Below are 21,125 nucleotides of genomic sequence, written 5' to 3' on the forward strand. Positions count from 1 at the left end.
CGATCTTGTTGGTCTTTTTGTCTATACTTGCATTAATACCAAATTGTCTTAATAACTATAGATTTATAAATAAGACTTGGTATCTATAACATCAGCATTTTGTTGTTCAGACTTGTTTTGGTATTCAGGGCCATTTGCATTTTCACATGAGTTTTTTAGTAAATTGGTCAAATTGTATAAAGAAACCCTGCTGGAATTTTTCATGGGATTATACTGAAGCTTTAGATTAATATGGGGAATACTGATATCTTTACCATAGCATGTCTGCTATGAACATGTATTTGGGTCTTATGTAATTTATCTCCATATTGTTTGATAATGTTCTGAGTAGAGGCACTGCATATCTCTCATTAGATATATTTCTGCTTTAAACAAAATAAATGTGTGTGTGGTATTGTGATTGAGTATGGTGTTTCGTTTATCTATTGCTGTGCCACAAGCTACCTCAAAAGGTAATGGCTTAAAACAACAATAGTTTATCATTCATTCCTCAGGATTCCATGGATGTTTTGTTTTGTTTTGCTGGCCTTGCCTAGACTTTCTTCTGTGATTGCAGTATAGTTGGAGCAATCCAATTGTAACCAAATGCAGGCATGGCTTTTTGCCACTTGCAAAGCCGAGAACAAGGATGAGATACAGTGAAAGGAAAGTGACTTTATCCCGAAAGCTTTCTTTCCCATTCCATGGGGAAATGGCCAAGGATAGTGCCTGAAAGAAACCATTTCAGCTTTTTGGGTCAAGGGTAAGGGCTTAAAAAGGGTGTTTGGTATGAGGGGCATGCAGGAGTGATGAGGAGGTGCCGGTCTACGTGACTTGTTCCTATGACTATCTTGTGTTATTGCCCCATCTGGCGAATGGGCTGGTGCCATCTTGGGTACAGCGCAGTTGCAAATTAACTGCAGCTTGGAAGTAATCTGCAGGTCAGGGAGAATCCCGTAGTGGCCTGATTGTTTCAAGATTTAGTCTCTGGAACTTCTAAACAAACACATAATTAGATGAGGGCAACATTGTGCCAGGGAGTGCCTGGTAGAAGGAGGGAGAGCAAAGACTATTATCTCATGCTAAGAGCAAGACAAGGAACAAGCAGGAAGGAGAAAAAAGAAATACTTTTAAAAACAGGACACTCAATTACATAATGGTCTAAATGACTTCACTCTTCTATTTGGAACTTTGATGCTGGCTGCTGAGCCTTTCCTGTCATCGCCAGTCAGTGGCATGGGCTGAGCTCTGTCCGTGCAAGGAGAGCACTACAGTGGTGACCGTGGCCAGAGGATGGAAGCAGCGGTGCCAGCCTCTGAGGCTGGGGCTCCAGGACTCAGACAGTGTCACTACTGCTGCATTCCATTGTTCAAAGCAGGTCACAAAAGGAGTTCACATTTGAGAGGGTGGACAGATAGTCCCTGTCCCTTGATGGAAGGTTCAGCCACCCACATTTTGGTACAAAAGGGCATGTAGGGGGGAGATTGCGTTGCATCCATCTTTGGGAAAATGTAGCACATATGCTGTTATTTTCATTCTATTTTGTTATTGGAAAATAGAAATAAAACTGATATATGTCTATTAACCTTATGTCCAGCTACTTTGATAAATTTCGGTGAGTCTATTAACTTATCTTTACATTCTTTTGAATTTTCTACATGTAGAATCATGTCATTTGAAAATAGAGTAACTTGGGGTTTTTCCCCAATCTTTGTAACTTTTCTTACTTTTTTTCTAATTGCACTGACTGAGACTTCCAGTAAAATGATGAAGTGATGATGGCAGCTTTCTTTGTTATTTCTTATCTCTGAGGCAACATTTTCATTATTTCACATATGATGTTTAATGGAAGTTGTTGTAGTGATTGTTTAAGTTCCTTTCTATTTCCAGCCTGCTAAATTTTGTTTTGTTAGTTTTAAAAAAATCATGAATAAATACTGTATTTTATCATATGACTTTTCTTTTTGGGGGGAAGACCGTATGAGAGAACTCTCTTGTTCTGTTAATACGGTGAATTATCTTGATTGGTTTTTGAATGTTGAACCAACCTTATTTCCTTGACTGAAAGCTTGCTTGAGCTGAATCTCTTGATTCTGTTTGTTAATGTTTTGTTCGGGATTTTTATATTGTATATTCATGAGGGAGATTGGCCTTTAATCTTCATTTTTCAAAACGTCCTTGTCAGATTTTTATATGGAGGTTACACTTCCTTGATAAGACAATGGGGATTAGTCCCTCTTTTGCTTTTCTGGAAGCATTTATTTAAGGCTGGTGTTATTTCTTCTTCAAATGTTCAGTGGAATTTACTAGTGGAGTCATCTCGGCCTGAAGTTTTCTGGGAAGGAAAGTTTGGAATTCCAGATTCAGAAGCTCCTAGAATTATTCAAACTTTGTGATTCTTCTTGCATCAGTTTTTCTTGGTTGTGTTTTTCTAGGAATTTGCCCACTTTCTCTGTTTTTCAAATGTTTTGAGAAGTGCTGTATATAGTATTCTCTTTCAGTCTTTTTCATATCTGCAGGGAAGTGCCTTGCTATTGTTCATACTTCTGAGAGAGCACAAGAAAGCTGGTTGGGGAGTCCTGAGAGAGGCTGGAGCCCAGGGCAGGGATACTGCCAGGCTGGTACTGACATGGAGAGCAAGAGAAAAGGAAGAAACAAGTTCATCTCCTGTCCCCACTTTTCAGGCTCCCTCTATTGCCTCTTACGGAAGAACCCAATAGAACACCATCTAACAAAAGAAAACCACAGCTTAAAGAGCCCCCACTCCAGCATCAGGGAGCAGTGGATTTGAAATTGAGAAAACTCAGCTTAATTACCAGCACACCCTTCTGCCTAAATATTTTCAGTGTCTTCTTCATCTCGTCCCACCTGGAGGAGAAACCCTGGGAATCATGTTTCTTTTCACTCCTTCGCCCTTGTCTTCTGCTTATTCCTGGAGTATGCTGAGATTGGGGTTAGGATCTAACTAAAATTTTCATTATTTCATTTCAAGCATCCTCAAGAACAATTGTGTTATAACTTGCATTGATGTTACCATTGTGCATGAAGATTTAAAAATAAATATTACGTGATTCACTCTCACTGTTGATCACTGCACGCTGTCTTCTCCCTTGGACCCTTGTTCTGATCTGGCTCTTTGGTAGCGTATCCTGGAGTATTCGCAGAGCATATGCAGGGAAGCTCTGCTTCCTGACTGCAGGTCCAATCGTTGATTTCTCTGTAGTTGCCTGGTGGAGGATTCCTCCTCAGTTCTTTCTTCTCCCTAGCCACTAAATGTTAGCCCATCATCTATTACTTTCCATGATTGCAAGTGAGAAATGTTATATTAGACTGGTTATTTCTTTCTTTTTTTTTTTTTTGGAGATGGAGTCTCTCTCTGTCACCCAGGCTGGAGTGCAGTGGTGCAATCTTGACTCACTGCAACCTCTGCCACCTGGGTTCAAGTGATTCTCCTGCCTCAGCCTCCTGAGTAGCTGGGATTACAGGCCTGCGCCGCTACACCTGGCTAATTTTTGTATTTTTAGTAGAGACGGGTTTCACCATGTTGGCCAGGCTGGTCTTGAACTCTTGACCTCAAGTGATCTGCCCGCCTCAGCCTCTCAAAGTGCTGGGATTACAGGCATGTGCCACCATGCCCTGCCCCTAGACTGGTTATTTCTAAAAGCAACATGTTCTTCCTGTCTGGAAGCTTATATGATTTTCCTCCCTATTCTGGAAATTCAGCAACTTTGTGAGGATGTGTCTAAATTCAGCATTTTCAGAACCCTTTCAATCTTAAGACTCGGTTGGTTTTGTTTCTTTGGCATTTCTTTGTTTATTCTCTCATAACTTTTGTTTTCTCCCTCAACTCCTAGTATTTACATAGGATGCCTCCTGCATCCACCCTCCATATCTTGATCTTTAACTCGTGATTCTTAGTTCATTAATTTTTGTCTTGTGTTGTGGAATATGTCTTTCATTTTGTCTTCCTAAAATAGTAATTTGGTTTTTAGTGGGGACCGTTCTTTTATACAGTACCTCTACTAAATTTTTAAATGGAAAAAGTCGAGCATTTGGAGTTTCTCTTAGGATCCAGGAACAACAAAACAATAAAAAAAATCAAACATTTTTCTGTTCTGGCAGCATTTTTTGTGCTCTAATAGTATCTCCTTATGTGTTCTCATTGTTTATATGATATAGTCTATTTCTGTTTCTGTCATTAGTTCTGCTCCGTAGTAGCCATCTGTTCTAGAATTTGGCTGCCTCCTTCCTTCAAACCACTGTCCCTCTTAGGGGGCACGTGAGTTTGCTGTGCTGCATGGTTTTGGTGGGTGTGGAGTTTCCCCAGTGCTGGTTTGGGCCCAGCTGCAGGCTATGATAGCTAAAATCCCCCTGCAGGCCATGGTGGGTTGATAGAGATGGGGCTGGGCATGATGGCTTATGCTTGTAATCCCAGCTACTGGAAAGGCTGAGGCAGGAGAATTACTTGAGCCCAGAAGTTCGAGGTTACAGTGAGCTATGCTCACACCATTGCACTCTAGCCTGGGTGAGAGAGCAAGACTGTCTCCAAAATAAAGAAGAGATAGAGGCAGATAGGGTGGGATTGCTTTCCCTCCGCAGTTGCACTGGCAAACTACACTGTCTCTTCTCCTTATGGTGAGGGTGGGGATAGTCTTTTCAGAATCAAGTAGAGCTGAATTGTCCTCAGTACTACCTTGCAACTTCTCTTTCAAGTGTGCAGGACAGGCTCCCTCTCATCTGCTCCAGAGCTCCCAGATTGGCCAGCTGACCCCACTCTGGCCTGGGGTAGCTGCTTCTCACCCTGGGGTCTGCCAGAGATGCAGACTGTCTCCAGACTGCCTGTCCTTTGACCCAGAGATTCTTGCTGGACTCTGGTCTTTGGTCCCAGCTCCCTGTCTGAGCATGGCCCTCTATCATAGGCCATGGGGAGCAACAGTGGGTCAACCTCTGGACACACCCCCATACCAGGCATCACCAGTGACCACTGGAGGAAAGAGAACATCTTGCTGGTTGGCCTGAGGCTTTCAAAGCTCATCTGTCCCCTGGCCATCACCATACTGAGACCAGTTGTAGCCAAGAAACGGTTAAAGGGCAGACTTGGATGTGCTGGAGGAGTCCAGGCAACAAGAACAGACCGGTATGCCTGAAGCCCTCTAGAGCCTCGGGTTAAAACCTCCTGTCTTCTTCCAAGCAAACACGGGACCAAGATTGTAGCACATAGTGGGGTCTCAAGAGTCAGGGATCAGCGACAGGCAATGTGGCAGGCATCCAAAACATTGAATTCATGAGGTGGGTGGAGAAGAGGTGACTCGCTGAAAACAAGAACAATTTAAAGAGTGCTAGGGAGCTTGTGATAACCCCTGAGGTCCAGTGTGCAGTGGGAGAAAACTCCTTGTTGGATACTCACAATGCACCACTCACTGAGGACAGGCATCATTCAAGTTAGGATGATGTATTAGTCTGTTTTTGTGCTGCTGATAAAGACATACCCAAGACTGGGTAATTTATAAAGAAAAAGAGGTTTAATGGACTCACAGTTTCACGCGCTGGGGAGGCCCCACAGTCATGGTAGGAGGCAAAAGGCAAGTCTTACATGGCAGCAGACAAGAGAGAATGAGAACCAACTGAAAGGGTTTCCCCTTATGAAACCACGAGATCTCGTGAGACTTACTCACCAGCATGAGAACAATATGGGGGAAATCTTCCCCATGATTCAGTTATCTCCCATAGGGTCCCTCCCACAACATGTGGGAATTATTGGAGCTACAAGTCAAGATGAGATTTGGGTGGGCACACAGCCAAACTATATCACATGATGTCCATGACATATGAGGATACATCTTTATAGCTTCCAAACAAATCCTGTCTTTCTAACCTACAGACTTTAGCTATCTGGGCAAACCATACACCTTCCCCCTTTCTCAGGTCCCAGGTAACACTGAAATATCTCTTTGCCTTAGAGAGGGAGGCAGACTACCAACCTGTAGTCTCGCATTCTTGAGCTGTAGTCTACCTGAACTTGAGCAGCATTTCACGCTCACATTCAAATATCTATAGATCTCAGAGACAGGTGGAGTGGGTTGGCACAGCTTCACCAGGTGAAGTCTGTTCCTCTTGTTGGGACTCCCTAGTCTACAGATGTCAGCTGGGAAGCTTTGGGGTGGCTTTTGGCTGCAAGTGGTATAAACCAATTCACACAAGCTTCAATAATGAAGGAAGTTATTACATCAAATGGCAAGTCCAGAGGGGGGCTGCCGCAGGGTTAGCTGGTTCAGCAGCCTCACTAATTCAAGGACCTAGAATCTTTCTAGCTTTCCCCTCTGCCAATTTCAATGTGTTGATGTGGTGGCTTAGCTCTACTCAGTCATGAGACAGTTGCCCCTGCTTGAGGCAGTACATGCAGATGCCTGGTATGGGAGCCCAGTAGAACAGGAAAATTTTCCTTCTTTTTTCCTATAAACTTCTTTTTTAAGAGCAAGTAAACATTTCTCAGATGCCCCCAAAAATAGCCCTTGCTACTCATTGGCCAGAGCTGGGTCACATGTCCACTCCTAAACCCGTCACTTATTGTATAACCTCCATTTTAATAGGCTGCATCATTTATTTATACATTTAGAAAATATCATCCTTACGTAAGACTAATCAAGTAAAACTGTACATGGATAATAAATTATAATGAGTTCGGCAGAATTTCTATAAATTACATCTAATAATCACACCTAGGCACAAAGGATTAAGCATAACAGGTGTATTCATATTACTGTGTGAAATTTCCCAATACACAGCTTTTAAATATCCAGAATAATAACCATGTTGAATTAGGTAATTTGCTTAGAGGTAAATGTGGAAGGAAAATAAATGCATGAGAGTATGAACCACGTGGATAATGATAAACAATTGAACAGCTCAAGAAAATTTCACAGGTACATTTTTAATGACTGGTTGAATCCTAGGAAGCAGTTAATTCATTAATACTTGCTTTCCCAACCACCACTCTCAAACATGTGGGATTAATAAAGTCTTAAATAAAAAAGTACTGCTTCTCAAAAAGGATGCCCAGGTTTATCCATGCAGATGAAGGGATGGTGTTGCCAACTTCAAGGGGCAGCAAACCATCAGAAAACCAAGCTCCTCTGCCTTTCATGCATTTTGAGGAAAGGCCTTCCCATGGCGGTTCCCTGGCTGCTGGAAGCAAAGGTGCAGCCAGGCCAGCTGAGACATCACCAGGCAGCAGAGTCCTTCTGCTCTCTTCCTTCCCGATGAATGTGATTCTCACCTGTGTGGGGGGCATTGGCTGGTCTGTCTTTCATAATCCAGGTGCTGACATGTGTCTGCCAGGGAACATCTTTGTATTTATAAGGTTGCTATTTTTTCCTGAGGTTACAGAGTCCATTCTGTCTTCCCAATATCCTGCCTCTTCCTTCCCCAGGCCTTCTTTGTACCTCCTTCTGTCCAACTGAGATTAAGCTTGTTTATTTCCTGGAATGCCATTCTTCCTTATTTTCTCTGTTCAAGGCTGTTGACAGCTCCACATAGCAGTCAAATCATATGCAAACTCAAGGAAAGCAGCTGGGGAGAAAACTGAAGTTTCCTTTCACATTAGGTTTCTGGGGGCTCCCCACTCAGGGGGCCAGGGACTTTGTAACAAATGAGTTGGTCAGCCTCTCCTAGTGGAGTTGCCACTATGCTGAGCATGATTTACACGTTTTCAGAGAGTTCGAGTAGAGATATGTCTTTTAATGATCTAATAGAACTGAACATGGTAGATTGAAATATTTGTTTTTAATCATGGGTACTTCAGGATCACATATATACATAACTCAGGGTTTTTTTTACTGTGAAATGCAGATACATCAAAACAGAAATGTGAGAATTCTAGTTGAGCACAGGCTTTACTCATTTTAACAGTTTTTCATACTAAGGAAAGCAACTATCACATTTCTGCAATACCTCTTTTTTTTTTTTTTTCCAGGCGAGCAAAAGAAAGTCTAGATAAGAAATTGGGTTGCCCATGTACAAAGGACACACCACCTGATTTTCTTGCTCCCTCCAGGTAGAAAGATACAACATCATTTCTCACGTTGATATAAAGTTTGTGAAAATAGTTTTTTGGAGGAGTAATAAATTCACTTGTCCACATTAACTAGCATCCCATGTATGTGGATCGGTAGACTTAATTTTAAGATGTCAATACTACCCAAATTGATCTGCAGACTCAAAACAAGCCCTATGAAAATCCCAACTGAGGCCAGGCGTGGTGGCTCATGCCTGTAATCCCAGCACTTTGGGAGGCCGAGGTGGGCAGATCACGAGGTCAAGAGATCAAGACCATCCTGGCCAACATGGTGAAACCCCGTCTCTACTAAAACTACAAAAATTAGCTGAGTGTGGTGGCAAGTGCCTATAGTCCCAGCTACTCAGGAGGCTGAGGCAGGAGAATCACTTGAACCCAGGAGGTGGAGGTTGCAGTGAGGCGAGATTGCACCACTGCACTCCAGCCTAGTGACACGGTGAGGCTCCATCTCAAAAAAAAAAAAAAAAAAAAAAAAATCCCAACTAAATTTTAGCAGAAATAAACAAGCTGATTCTAAAATTCATATGGAGATGGAAGGGACCCAGAATAGCCCTAATAATCCTGAAAAATAACAGAACTGGAACACTTATACTTTCTAATTTCAAAACTTACTAACACTCTGCAGTAACCAGGCAGTGTAGCGGTGGCACACATCAACATACGTGATGGGCTGCAGTGTCTCCCCCAGAATTCAAAAGACTCAACCTCAGACTTACTCTGTGTGGAAATAAGTTATTTAAGTGGATTAAGTTAAAATGAGGACTTTACAGGGGGGCCCTGATCCAATAGGACTGGTATCCTTATAGTCAACAAAAGGAGGAAGAGACACCAGGGATGTGCATGCGCAGAGAAGGGCCAGCTGAGAACACAGTGAGAACGTGGTCATCTGCAGGCCAAGGAGAGAAGCCTCAGGAGGAACCAAACATGCCGACTCCTTGATCTCAGACTTGGAGCCTCCAGAACTGTGAGGAATCACTTTGTTGTTTAAGCCCCCCAGTCTGTGGTATTCTGCTGTGGCAGCCCCAGGAAACCAGTGCACAGGTAGAGCAATGGATTAGAATTGAGGCTCTAGAAATAAATTCATACATCCGTGATCAACAGATTTGCAGAAAAGAAGCCAAGGATATCCAGTGGCATAACTGGAATGAGGTCTGTGCTTCTCCCTTTCCTCTGTGGGTCATGTTGTTGGGAGTCACTGGAAAAGTATGAGGCTGGCAAGTAGCAAGAGGCCCAGCAGGTTTTGCTTTTATGGCCACGGTGCACCAGAGGGCACACTGTCTACATGCCTGTTGAAGTACTATGAAGGGTCTCTTGGAACCCAGGCCTCACAGGGGGCAAACTGCTTGCTCTCCCAACCTTGAGCCCTGGCAGCACTTAGCCTGCCTGTGAGGCTCTCCCGAAGAACGACAGCCTGGGACAGGGTCTTGGAGGACTACTCTCAGAAAAGGGACAGCTGTGGACTCTCTCAGAAGGGAGACACGAGCTTCTGCCAGCACAGACCCCACAAGTACCACACAGTCCTTGCTTTTCCCAGGCCTTGGGAAGGGGCAAACCCTCTTCTCCACATGAAGTTGCTAAGCTCTCACTTGTGTCTCAGGGAGGGAGGAACCCTGTACTGGATCTCTTCTGCAGATCTTGGAGAACCCATGGCCTCTGATTACCCTCCAGCCCTGAAAGCATGCTTGCTGTTGTTATTAGTCCAAGGGAGGGAGCTGCAGTGGGGTGGGGGTGGGATCAGAGAGGCGGGGCCTGTGTAAACCCAGCTCCCCAGGACTCCTACAGTCACCTGTTTCTCTCTTTATGGTTGTTATCTCCCTCAAGACCACCAGTTATGCATACATGGGGTCTTTCTTGTCTGCCTTGAATATTTTTATTTTTTCTCTGATTTATTTTTTTTTCCATTTCAATGTGTTCAGTTTTCTCATAACCTATCTGCATTGTCCCTGTCTGAATATTAGCTTTGTCAGCTCTCCTTGTGGACATACCTCTGTCCTGTGCATATATCTCTACTTTAGGCTAAAGCGTAGTCTGGAAGAATGAGGTTTCTGTCATCTTGCGTGGTATAGCAAGTGGGGAAATGCTTTGGGTTAAATATGGAGAACACAGCCACTTTAGAGTAGCAGATGCTTTAAGACAGGGGTCCCCAAACCCTGGGCTGTGGACCAGTACCAGTCCGTGGCCTGTTAGGAACCTGGCCACACAGCAGTAGGTGAGTGGCAGGCGAGTGAGCATTACTGCCCAAGCTCCACCTCCTGTCAGATAAGCGGCAGCATTAGATTCTCAAAGGGATGTGAGCCCTACTGAGAACTGCGCAGGCAGGGATCCTGAAACCACCCTCCCACTCCTGCACCTTCCGTGGAAAAATTGTCTTCCGCAAAACTGGTCCCTAGTACCAAAAAGGTTGGGGACCGCTGCTTTAATTTATATTCCAAGTTGTATAAAACTCCTTTCTGCAAAGGCAAATCACCAGATTAGCTCATTTGTACTTTTTTTTTTTTTTTTTTTGAGACGGAGTCTCGCTCTGTGGCCCAGACTAAAGTGCAGTGACACAATCTTGGCTCACTGTAAGCTCTGCCTCTTGGGTTCAAGCGATTCCTGCCTCAGCCTCCCGAGTAGATGGGACAGGCACCTGCCACCAGGCCTGGCTAATTTTTGTATTTTTAGTAGAGATGGGGTTCCGCCATGTTGGCCAGTCTGGTCTGGAACTCCTGACCTCAAGTGATCCGCCTGCCCCAACCTCCCAAAGTACTAGGATTACAGGCCTTAGCCACTGTGCCTGGCCCATATATACTTTCCATATGGAAAAGCACAGTTCTTCATAATTTGTCTCTCCCTTACCCCTGTTGCCACCAACTAAAATGATGAGCACATTCCCCAACCACAGAACACTGGGAAGAAACATAACAAAAATGTCAAATTGTTTTCAATTCACCTCTCATTATATTCAAAACTCCTCATTGGTTTTAACCTTCCTTAGCTCCAAAGTCTCATTTCTTACTGCCCTCTTTTCCCCTGAATAATAGGATTGGCTACTGATTTAGCCAGACCTTGTTCACTTTCAAGTGACAGGAACCAACTCAAAGCAGATTAAGCAAAAGGAGATGCTCTAGTAATTCATTATCTCCAGGAGTCTGATCTTGAACTCAGCATCCAGGGATTCAAATGGCAGTGTTAAGATTGTTTCCCGTCTCTTAGATCTCTTTTGAGTTGGCTTCACCCTGAGGCAGGTTTTTCAGAAGCAAGGGCACAAGTGGCTAAGCTTATATCACCCCTCAGCTTGTTAGCTCAGAGGAGCGAGAATCTGTCTGAATGTCCTGGAAGGATGCTGACTGAACTTCTGAACCAGTCACTGTGTCTGGCCTGAATCCTGTGCACTCAGGAAAAGAAGGCAGCCCTATACTAAGGTCTCCTAAAGGTAGGAAGAGGCTGTTTCTAAAGGGAAAGGGTACAGAACAAAGGGGTGAGAAACCAAGCAAACGAAGAGAATCTTAGTGACCACTATCAAGACCTTGGATGTTTGTAATTTTATAACTTAATAGGCCCTAATGATTTTCATAAGTAAAGGGCCCTGGATAACTGGAAGATGCATTTCTTGAAAAGAGAGTGTGAGACCAGGCTTCTGGGCCAAATGGCTGCAATGCTTGGAAAGCACTATCTTATCAAGGCCCACCTCTCCACCCGCTTCCACCAGCCAAGGAAAACTCTGTTGCTGCTTCATCAAAATATTCATTTATGAGGGACAAAGTGTTATTAGGTAGTCTACCATGTGACCTAAGCAGGAGGGATCTTTGCTATGAATGAATGTATATAACTGTTGTAAATGTGTGGACACGAGGGACTTTATTGCAACCATTGAGATGTCTGGATTGCTTTTCCTGCTGTCTACCCACCAAAATAGTATTTGCCTCCCAACTCCCTTGCTCACATGCTGCACATTGGCCCACTTTCTTCCACTGGAAAAGGCAGAGAACATCTCATATGTGGTGGCTACATGCTTTGATCATTGCCTTTCTTCCTAAAAAGTCCTCACCTGCTTCTAGCACTGTGTTGCTGTTAGAAAAATTAAAGCCTTTTTCTGATTCACAAGAAATACCATGAATGAAGAGGAGAATCTAGTAGATAATAAAGATGATTAGAGTTTCTTGGCAGGCATTTGCTATCGAAAAGACAAAATAAAACATTTAATTACTATAAACATCTAAAGAGCAATTTGTAGTAGGCATTTCCTTGTTCTTTGCGCTTGAAATCTTAGCTAGCTTAGCTTTTGCCTCAAAGACTTTTGATTTTTTCTTTTGGGTCTAGTAATAAAAGCATGAAGGTCATTAACATAAAGTGTTTGAAAATGTTTTGCTTTTTTAATGACTTGTCTTTGTGATTTCACTGCCTGAACAGAAAGTCACAAATGCCATATTCGAATCACACTGAATGTATTGAACATGTGAATGTGCATAGCTGCTATGGCATAGTGTCACTTTGAAGTTAAACTTCATTGAAAATATATTTTTCATTCATCTCCCAAGCAAGAAAATCAGGGTTGATTTTTATTTTTAAAAGCAAATTAACTGTAATAGCACCTTGATATATATATTTCTTTCCAGCCCTTTTGATTTCTGTGTACATGTGTTTTGCTGCAGTGAACATTTCTCATCATTCTACTAAAAGATGGCAGAATATTCTGCCTGCCCAAAATATGCCACTTTGGCATAAGGATTACTTTGAGCTAAAGGCACTTGAAAAATAGCAGATGCAAGAAGGGCATTTGAATTTCCTCTTTTCTTCCTGAAAACAGGAGATAAAAACTCCCATGTGAAAAATAGCTTTACTGTACCAAGAGGAAAGAAACATTTCTCAATGGGGAGTCAAAACCAAGTGAATTCTGTACAAACAACTTTGTTAAAATAATTATCTCCCTTTATCCTCCCCACATAATTGACTTTTCCCACAATTACCTCTCTTTGTTCAACCAAATATAAAAGCATTTAGGTTTTGCCACCTCTTTGGGTCTTCATTTCCCTAACAAGCACTCCTATGTCATGTAAAACTTAAATGAAATTTGAATGCTCTTCTCCTGTTAATCTATTTTTTATCAATTTAAGTCTCAGGTCCAGCTGGGGCTCTTCGAGGGTGGAGGGAAGGTTTTGCCTCCCCTGCAGTATATACAGCTTTGTGTAGTCCTCAAATATTTTCCTTAACAGAAATCCCTGGAAAGAAGCAAACTGTTATCAAACTACCCTGCCAGGCACTGTGCTAGGTACTGGGTAAACCTATCTCACTTAATCCTTTGATGCCAGGTTTAGGCCTCATTTTGTTGACTTGGAGACTTAAACGTGGAGGAGTGTCAGTAGCTTTCCCAGTATCATACAGGTTTCTAATGTTAGTCCATCGATCCCAAAGCCCTTACTTTTTCAAGGACACCATGTCTATGTTTGCTCTGAATCAGTATACAGTTAAAAGCCCAGTCTCTGGAGGCAGATTGGCTGTGTTCAGATCTCAGACCTACCACTTACTTGCTGTAGAGCCTCAAAACTTCATAATCTCCTGTGACAGTTTATTTGTGAGAAGAGAAACATAATAAATGCACATGCCTCATAGGTTTGTTGTGGGGATTAAATGAAGTCATACCTGTAAACCACCTGGAATAAGGTATGACCCACCATTCACTTTGTATAGTAGTCCCCCCTTATCTGTGGAGGATGTGTTCCAAGACCCTCAGTGGATGCCGGAAATCGTGGACAGCACCAAACCCTAAATACACAATGTTTTTCCCTATGCATAGATACATACTGTATTAGTCAGGGTTCTCTAGAGGGACATAATTAATAGAAAAGATGTATATATGAAAGGGAGTTTACTAAGGAGTATTGACTCACATGATCACAAGGTGAAGCCCCACAATAGGCTGTCTGCAAGCTGAGGAGCAAGGAAGCCAGTCTGAGTCCCAAAACCTCAAAAGTAGGGAATCCAATAGTGCAGCCTTCAGTCTGTGGCTGAAGACCCTTGAGCCCCTGGCAAACCACTAGTGTAAGTCCAAGAATCCAAAACCTGAAGAACTTGGAGTCTGACGTTCAAGGGCAGGAGGCATCCAGCATGAGAGAAAGATGAAGACCAGAAGACTCAGCAAGTCAAGTCCTTCCACGTTCTTCTGCCTGCTTTTATTCTAGCCGCACTGGCAGCTGATTAGATGGTGCCCACCTAGATTGAGTGTGGGTCTGCCTCTCCTAGTCCACTTACTGAAATGTTAATCTCCTTTGGCAACACCCTCACTGACACACCCAGGAACAGTACTTTGCATCCTTCAATCCAATCAAGTTGACACTCAACATTAATCATCACACGAACCTATGATAAAATTTAATTTACACCAGGAGCGGTGGCTCACACCTGTAATCCTAGCACTTTGGGAGGCTGAGGTGGATGGATCACTTGAGGTCAGGAGTTCGAGACCAGCCTGGCTAACATGGTGAAACCCTATCTCTATTAAAAATACAAAAAAAGTAGCCAGGCATGGTGGTACACACCTGTAATCCTAGCTACTCGGGAGGCTGAGATGGGAGGATCTCTTGAACCCAGGAGGCAGAGGTTGCAGTGAGCCAAGATCGTGACACTGCACTCCAGCCTGGGCAACAGAGCGCGACTCCATCTCAAAAAAAAAAAAAAAAAAAGTTTAATTTATAAATTAGTCATAGTGGAGATTCACAATAATTAATGAGAAATAAAAATGAAATCTTAAGCCCTCCAGCTGACTGAACAGACCCCCTCTTGGCCAAGGGGACCCCGAATAACCTTGGAAACCCTCACCTGCTCTAAATGCCATTAGGCTTTCTTCCCTAAGAGCTAAACAGAAATCAGCCCTTTCAAAAGACTCCACTGCTGGTATAAACTGGTATAAACCAACCACCTGATGCTGCCCCTCCCTTTTGCAGTTTTGGCACAACTGACCAGCAGTTCTTCCTGGTAAAAGACCACCAACCATGGAGTAGTTCTGGCCAGTCTATGGAAGACATACAGTCGGGGTTTTCATGTCCTCTACTTCACCTTTTGATGTCAGAGGGCTGAAAACTCCTACCCTGGATCATGCTAACACTGCCAATTTTGGAATATGGGTCCCAGGGAGAGACATGAAGTGCAATTGCGCATGTGCACATTTCTCCTTGCATAAATGTTCATGACTCCTCCTATAGCTTATTAAATGTGTATATTTGGCCACCCCATTCTGCATAGATTCCTGCTCCCTTTGCCCTCCCTTGAAGTGTCTGTTTCTGGCTTCTAGCATGAGGTTGTGCTTCCCAGCCTGTTGGAATGGCCACCCCACAGACTGCAACCCTTTATGAGAAATAAAGCTGTTTCCAAATTTATGAACCTTGTCATCCTTCAGTTGACACTAACAATAAAATAGAACAAATATAGTGTAATAAGTTATATTGTGGTTTCTCTTTGAAAATATCTTAATATTTTCAGACTGTGGTTGACTGCAGGTAACTGAAACCACAGAAAGTGAAACTGCAGACATGGAGATGGAGCAGCAACTACTATATAATCATTGGCTGTTGTCGGTTATATTTATTGTTACTAATGTTAGTATTGTTAGCACCACAGTTTCTCCCCAAATATCCATGACTTCCGGTATCAATCCAAGGTGGAATGTGGGTCTCGATGACTTCATGCAGGGCCTAAACTTCATTCTAATACTCTTATGTCTGCATTTTCTCACCTGCATTCCTCTGGACAGAGTGTAGAGAGATGTTTTGAGACTTAAAAACTGGCATCTCTTCTCCTCTATTTTGAGGAATGACAGTCGGCTATCTAGGTAAGAGTGCTGCTGGAGGACACTGCTGATTTTCACAGTAATGGGGGTAGTCTGACTGGTGGACTGCTTGGTAACGTACATGAATACCTTAGCAAGAAAGAGCACTGAAAAACCAGCCCAATTGTTGACAATAGCTTTTATCTAATTTTCCACTTTCCCCTTATATCTTGGTCACCGAACTTTTTTGACTCAAGGTACTGTAGCAGGACAAGCCACAGACAAAATCTCTCAGACACCGAGTTGTAGAAGGAAGGGCTTTATTCAGCTAGGAGCATTGGCAAGCTACTGCCTTAAAATCCGAGCTCCCCGAATGCACAATTTCTGTCCCTTTTAAGGGCTCACAACACTAAAGATTTTACATGAGAGGGTCGTGATTGATTTGAGCAAGCAGGCGGTACGTGACAGGGGCTGCATGCACCGGTGGTCAGAGAGAAACAGAACAGGGCAGGGAGTTTCACAATGTTCTTCTATACAATGTCTGGAATCCATGAATAACATTGGTTTCTAAGTTATGAGTTAATTTTTAACTGCTGGGTTTAGGCCAGGCAGGCCCAGGCCTGGTTTCGGGCCTGGCACTGGGCTGCCTGTCTTTGGTTTTACTTCCTTGTTGTTTTTTCTTAAAACAGGTACTGCATATAAAACAATATAAAACAATGAGAGGGTCTCTCTCTTCCCTCAGTACAACATCCACATCCTGCAGTAGGGGACCTTTTGCAGAATTCTAGATGGCAGGAAGCTTCTATGAACCTAAGTCCAAATTTTAATTTGCAAGGAAACTGAAGCAGATGATTTTCTCACTGTAAAAAAACGAATGCCTTGATAATATATTTGTTTTTCGTAGTAGGCCTTTGTCATTAAGATTGATGCCTGAGGATATAGTTGTATCTTGTGTGGAACAGTAAGTTATTACTCATTGCATACCAGATTTTAGCATACTTGCATTAGTTCATGGAATATGATTTTACATTTACTATTGCAGTTCCAGTGCCATTATCAGATTGCATTTTCCTATTGTATTACAAACAAAAGTGTTATGCTACTAACATTTAACAAAATTTTAATAAGGTTGTGTTTGATGCTATTAGTCAGATAATGTGTTCTAAATTGCTTTTCTTTGAATATATTTGCATTAAAGAGGAACTCAATTTGGTTCTTTGAAGAGTTTATCCACTTTCTGGATAGCTTTAAAAAGACACAGAGGGAAATTCAGTTTCTTCTTTGCAAGTCAATAGAGAAGAAACAAATTTGCTAAGATCTATAGAAGTAATGGCAGCAGATTGCTGATAGTTTTAGTTAATGAAATGACTCATTTTGGCTACTTGAGTTGCACAATTAAAATAAACAGTAGAGACTGTATATCACATCATAGATGAGAGATAAATACCCCAGTGTTCTCTTTTCTTTCTCAAAGCTAATGTATTATGAAGAAATTAAAGAGCTCCACATTATTGCAATTCTTGATCAATGATGCCCAAAATTAAGTGGTAATCTCTTGAGAGTGCACGCTTGTTTGCAGCATTCCTTTTACCCATTTCTGCTAAAATTGTGGTTGTGAGCCGAAAGCAGTTGTTTTCCAAAAGATAAACCCACGTGACCAAGCGAAAACATTTACTTAATATTGACACGTTTTGTGTGGTCTTCTCATAGTTGTCTAGCTAAAGGAGTTTAATGCAGAGAATATAAATACGGAAATAGTGAAACCGAAGTCCTGCTTGCGCGGAAAGCCTGCAGCCGACTTTGGTTTTTAACAGACTCCACGGGGCATTAGAGAAAGTAACTGGGGGCAATAGGATGGAGGGTATGAAATTGGGTGGAGGGACGAAAACTAAGAGCCCTCTGGGTCTTTTATGTCCTTCTACATTTTGTGTAGAAATAAATGCTTTCATTTTACTTCCACGGTCGGCCCTTCCTCTTCATCTTTTTTTTTTTCTCTCACACATTCATCCTGTGAATTCTTTCCGTTTACAAATGCTCCCGATTTAGAAACTCATAATACTGTCTGTAAAACTTGCCTGAGTCTGTGTGGTCTGAATTTAGCGACACACTTGTTTAGGAGTTTCGGTTCTCGCTCTCTGCTTGCATGGTTTGGTAACAACACTTCTCTATACTAAAAATCATCGCCCGGGCCAGCAGGGCTGCACAGAAAACGCTGCTCCTTTTGGTACCCGCCGCAGCCGCGCAGGCGCACCGCCCAGCCGCCCTGACGCAAGGCGCAGGCTTCATGACGCAGCACGCAGCCTCAGTCCCTCCTGGGGCCCCGCCCAGGTACGGGCGTTAGTGGGTCGCCGACCCACAATCCCCGTCGCGGCTGCTTGCCTACCGGAGTGTGCGCCAGTACCTGCCGCCGGGAACATGTTGCAAAAACCGAGGAACCGGGGCCGCTCTAGCGGCCAGACCGAGAGGGACAGAGACTGGAGCCATGGCCGAAACTCTGGGGCCTCGCGGGCCGGCGAAGACGCCCGGGCCCCCGGAGACTGCTTTGCCGAGGAGGCCCCAAGCACATCCCGCGGGTCGGGCGGCTCGCAGGGGTCGCAGGGCCCCTCGCCTCAGGGCGCCCGCCGTTCCCAAGCCGCCCCCGCCGTGGAGCCCAGGACCCAGAAGCAGCTGGAGCTGAAAGTGTCCGAGCTGGTGCAGTTCTTGCTGATTAAAGACCAGAAGAAGATTCCGATCAAGCGGGCCGACATAGTGAAGCACGTCATCGGGGACTACAAGGGCATCGTCTTCCCCGACCTCCTCAAACGGGCCGCCGAGCGCCTCCAGTACGTCTTCGGGTATAAGCTGGTGGAACTTGAACCCAAGAGCAACACTTACATCCTCATCAACACCCTGGAGCCTGTGGAGGAGGATGCCGAGATGAGGGGTGACCAAGGCACGCCCATTACGGGCCTTCTGATGATCGTCTTAGGGCTCGTCTTTATGAAGGGCAACACCATCAAGGAGACTGAAGTCTGGGACTTTCTGCGGCGCTTAGGGGTCTACCCCACCAAGAAGCATTTAATTTTCGGAGATCCAAAGAAACTCATTACTGAGGACTTTGTGCGACAGCGTTACCTGGAATACCGGCGGATACCCCACACTGACCCCGTGGACTACGAATTCCAGTGGGGCCCGCGAACCAACCTGGAAACCAGCAAGATGAAAGTTCTTAAGTTTGTGGCCAAGGTCCATAATCAAGACCCCAAGGACTGGCCAGCACAGTACTGTGAGGCTTTGGCAGATGAGGAGAACAGGGCCAGACCTCAGCCTAGTGGCCCAGCCCCATCCTCTTGAAAGGGGGATTCAGAGGGACCCCCGGGACAAGGGTCTGAGACCCAGAGGCACAGTGCAGAGGAATGGGGGAAGGAAGAACGAACCCAGGGAGCATATTGCTGTAACGCTTCAATGTGTGTAGCTTTAGGATGTGTTTGCAAAGTTTTGTTTTTTTAATGTTGTGTTATTTGGTTCCAGATTTTCATCTATAAACAAAGGAGCATTTGTTTTGATTTTACTCTTTTTGGTATAAAAAATTTTGCTAGCTTAGTAAAACGAATTGGAAAACTTGACTATGATCTGGAACAGATAATGCAAAAAGGAACACATAACTAAGTTGCTTTGATGCCAAGAAAATTAAAAAGTAGCTATTATCAGGTCTCCTAACTATTCCAGTTTGTAAGGAAAAATAAAAGTCTTTATAAAATTTGAAAAAACGTAATTGCCTATATCCTTATTATGTTAACCTGTTTTATTTTTCTATATTTCCTACATATATAAGTAGTATGCATGGTTCCAAGCAATAAATGTAATGTATTTTCTCAAAACAGCAATTGTTTATATTCATAATTACTCAGCTCTGTTGCTAAACACGTAGTTCCACTTAGTTTTTTTCTTCTTGCTACTCTAGTTATTTCAATAAATACTGTATTTTTGAAGCACTTAAGCATTGTGTGTTTTTTAAATCGTGAGTCATGAGAGAATTTCATGACTGGAAATCAGCATCTTAAAATTTTTGCTACATATTAAGGTCAATGTTGTTTTGTAGAAGTTGTTTCACTTTTGTGTGAAACAAAATCAGGATCATGAGGTGAAATATATTTCTCGCTGTAGATCTCAAAAAGGCTTATAAAACAATAGCGTAACCATTAACCATGCCTGTTTGGGAATCGGACTGCCTGGGTTGAGATCCTGGCCCCACCATAACTAGTATATGAATTTACATAGGTTCCTAAGTTTCTATGTAGATGTTTCTTGACCCGTAAAATGGTTTTAGTCCCTGATGTGGAGAATTTTACTTGTTATTCTTTAATGTTTTTATTTTTTATTCTCCTTGGTCTGGAGCTGCCACTTTTTAAATATAACTTTTCTTTATCTTTTTTCCAAATCATTCCTAGGAGAGCAATTCCTGGTTCAAAAGATGTATTCCTCTAGTCTGACTCTATTTTATGGGGAAATATAACGTGTATGGTTAGTATAGCCCACATAGAACGTAATAGCAGGACATAAGATCTACCTCTTATGGAGTTAGGTATAGGGAAAAGGGTATGGGTCTTGGGGCTGTCTGGCAAACTGAATTTGAATTACGGCTCATGCTAACTTGTCAGCATGGTGGTTGTGGGAGTAGGTTTCAAGCTCTCTGAATCTCAATTTACCTGTAAAATGAGAGAAATAATAGCTATATAATAGTTTTATGCACTAAATGAACTAGAAGAGTTCATAGTCCCATTGTGTTCCTCCATTATGTGTAGCAGATGCTGTTTTTAATGCAGAGATTCAACACGTTTTATTCAGTGGGTAAATAAGTTAATTGTCCTAGGGGGAGGTGCTGCAAATTAACCTTGAAATAAGGCAAATATTTTTCACTCGGGGAAAAAAGGTGAACTTCATCAACACTGGACTGAATGTCATTTAAAAGAGTCTATAGTGAGTATGGAGGAATGTGATAGGTTACTGGGTTTTATTTCATTCTGTTGAATTGGGATTTGCATTTGTTTCATCAGTGGAATATGTTTGGCCCTTACAGGCATTTCTTCTTGATCTGCATTTTATTTCAGTGTATAAATTCCTTCCTGCCTCCTGGTCCCCTTACCTCCCTGACTCAGCTTTCTCCTCCTCATGCCCTCTGATACTCGCATTCTCACCTGTATAATAAAAATTATTACCCAGCAGTCACCACCAGTTATATCTGAGGCAAAATTCCCCCGCTTTTCTCAGAGGTGTTGGCAATTTACCATCGATAATCTTGTTTCAAATTTTAAAATGTGAAACATCAGAGGCCACATCAAGGTCTTA

The 21,125-nt window shown here is 43.0% G+C and overlaps 2 protein-coding genes across 4 annotated transcripts in view; both read left to right on the forward strand.

Moving 5' to 3' along the window:
* ENTREP2 (endosomal transmembrane epsin interactor 2) overlaps nt 1-21,125 on the forward strand; it is a 455,758-nt gene that overhangs the window by 293,993 nt on the left and 140,640 nt on the right. The gene's annotated exons all lie outside the window — the stretch shown is intronic.
* Nucleotides 16,108-19,776, forward strand: NSMCE3 (NSE3 homolog, SMC5-SMC6 complex component). The gene has a single exon (XM_055278520.2). It carries the CDS (start codon nt 18,213-18,215, stop codon nt 19,128-19,130), a length of 918 nt encoding a protein of 305 aa, XP_055134495.1. The 5' UTR covers nt 16,108-18,212; the 3' UTR covers nt 19,131-19,776.

Source organism: Symphalangus syndactylus, chromosome 5, assembly GCF_028878055.3.
Source record: "Symphalangus syndactylus isolate Jambi chromosome 5, NHGRI_mSymSyn1-v2.1_pri, whole genome shotgun sequence".
Lineage (NCBI taxonomy): Eukaryota > Metazoa > Chordata > Mammalia > Primates > Hylobatidae > Symphalangus > Symphalangus syndactylus.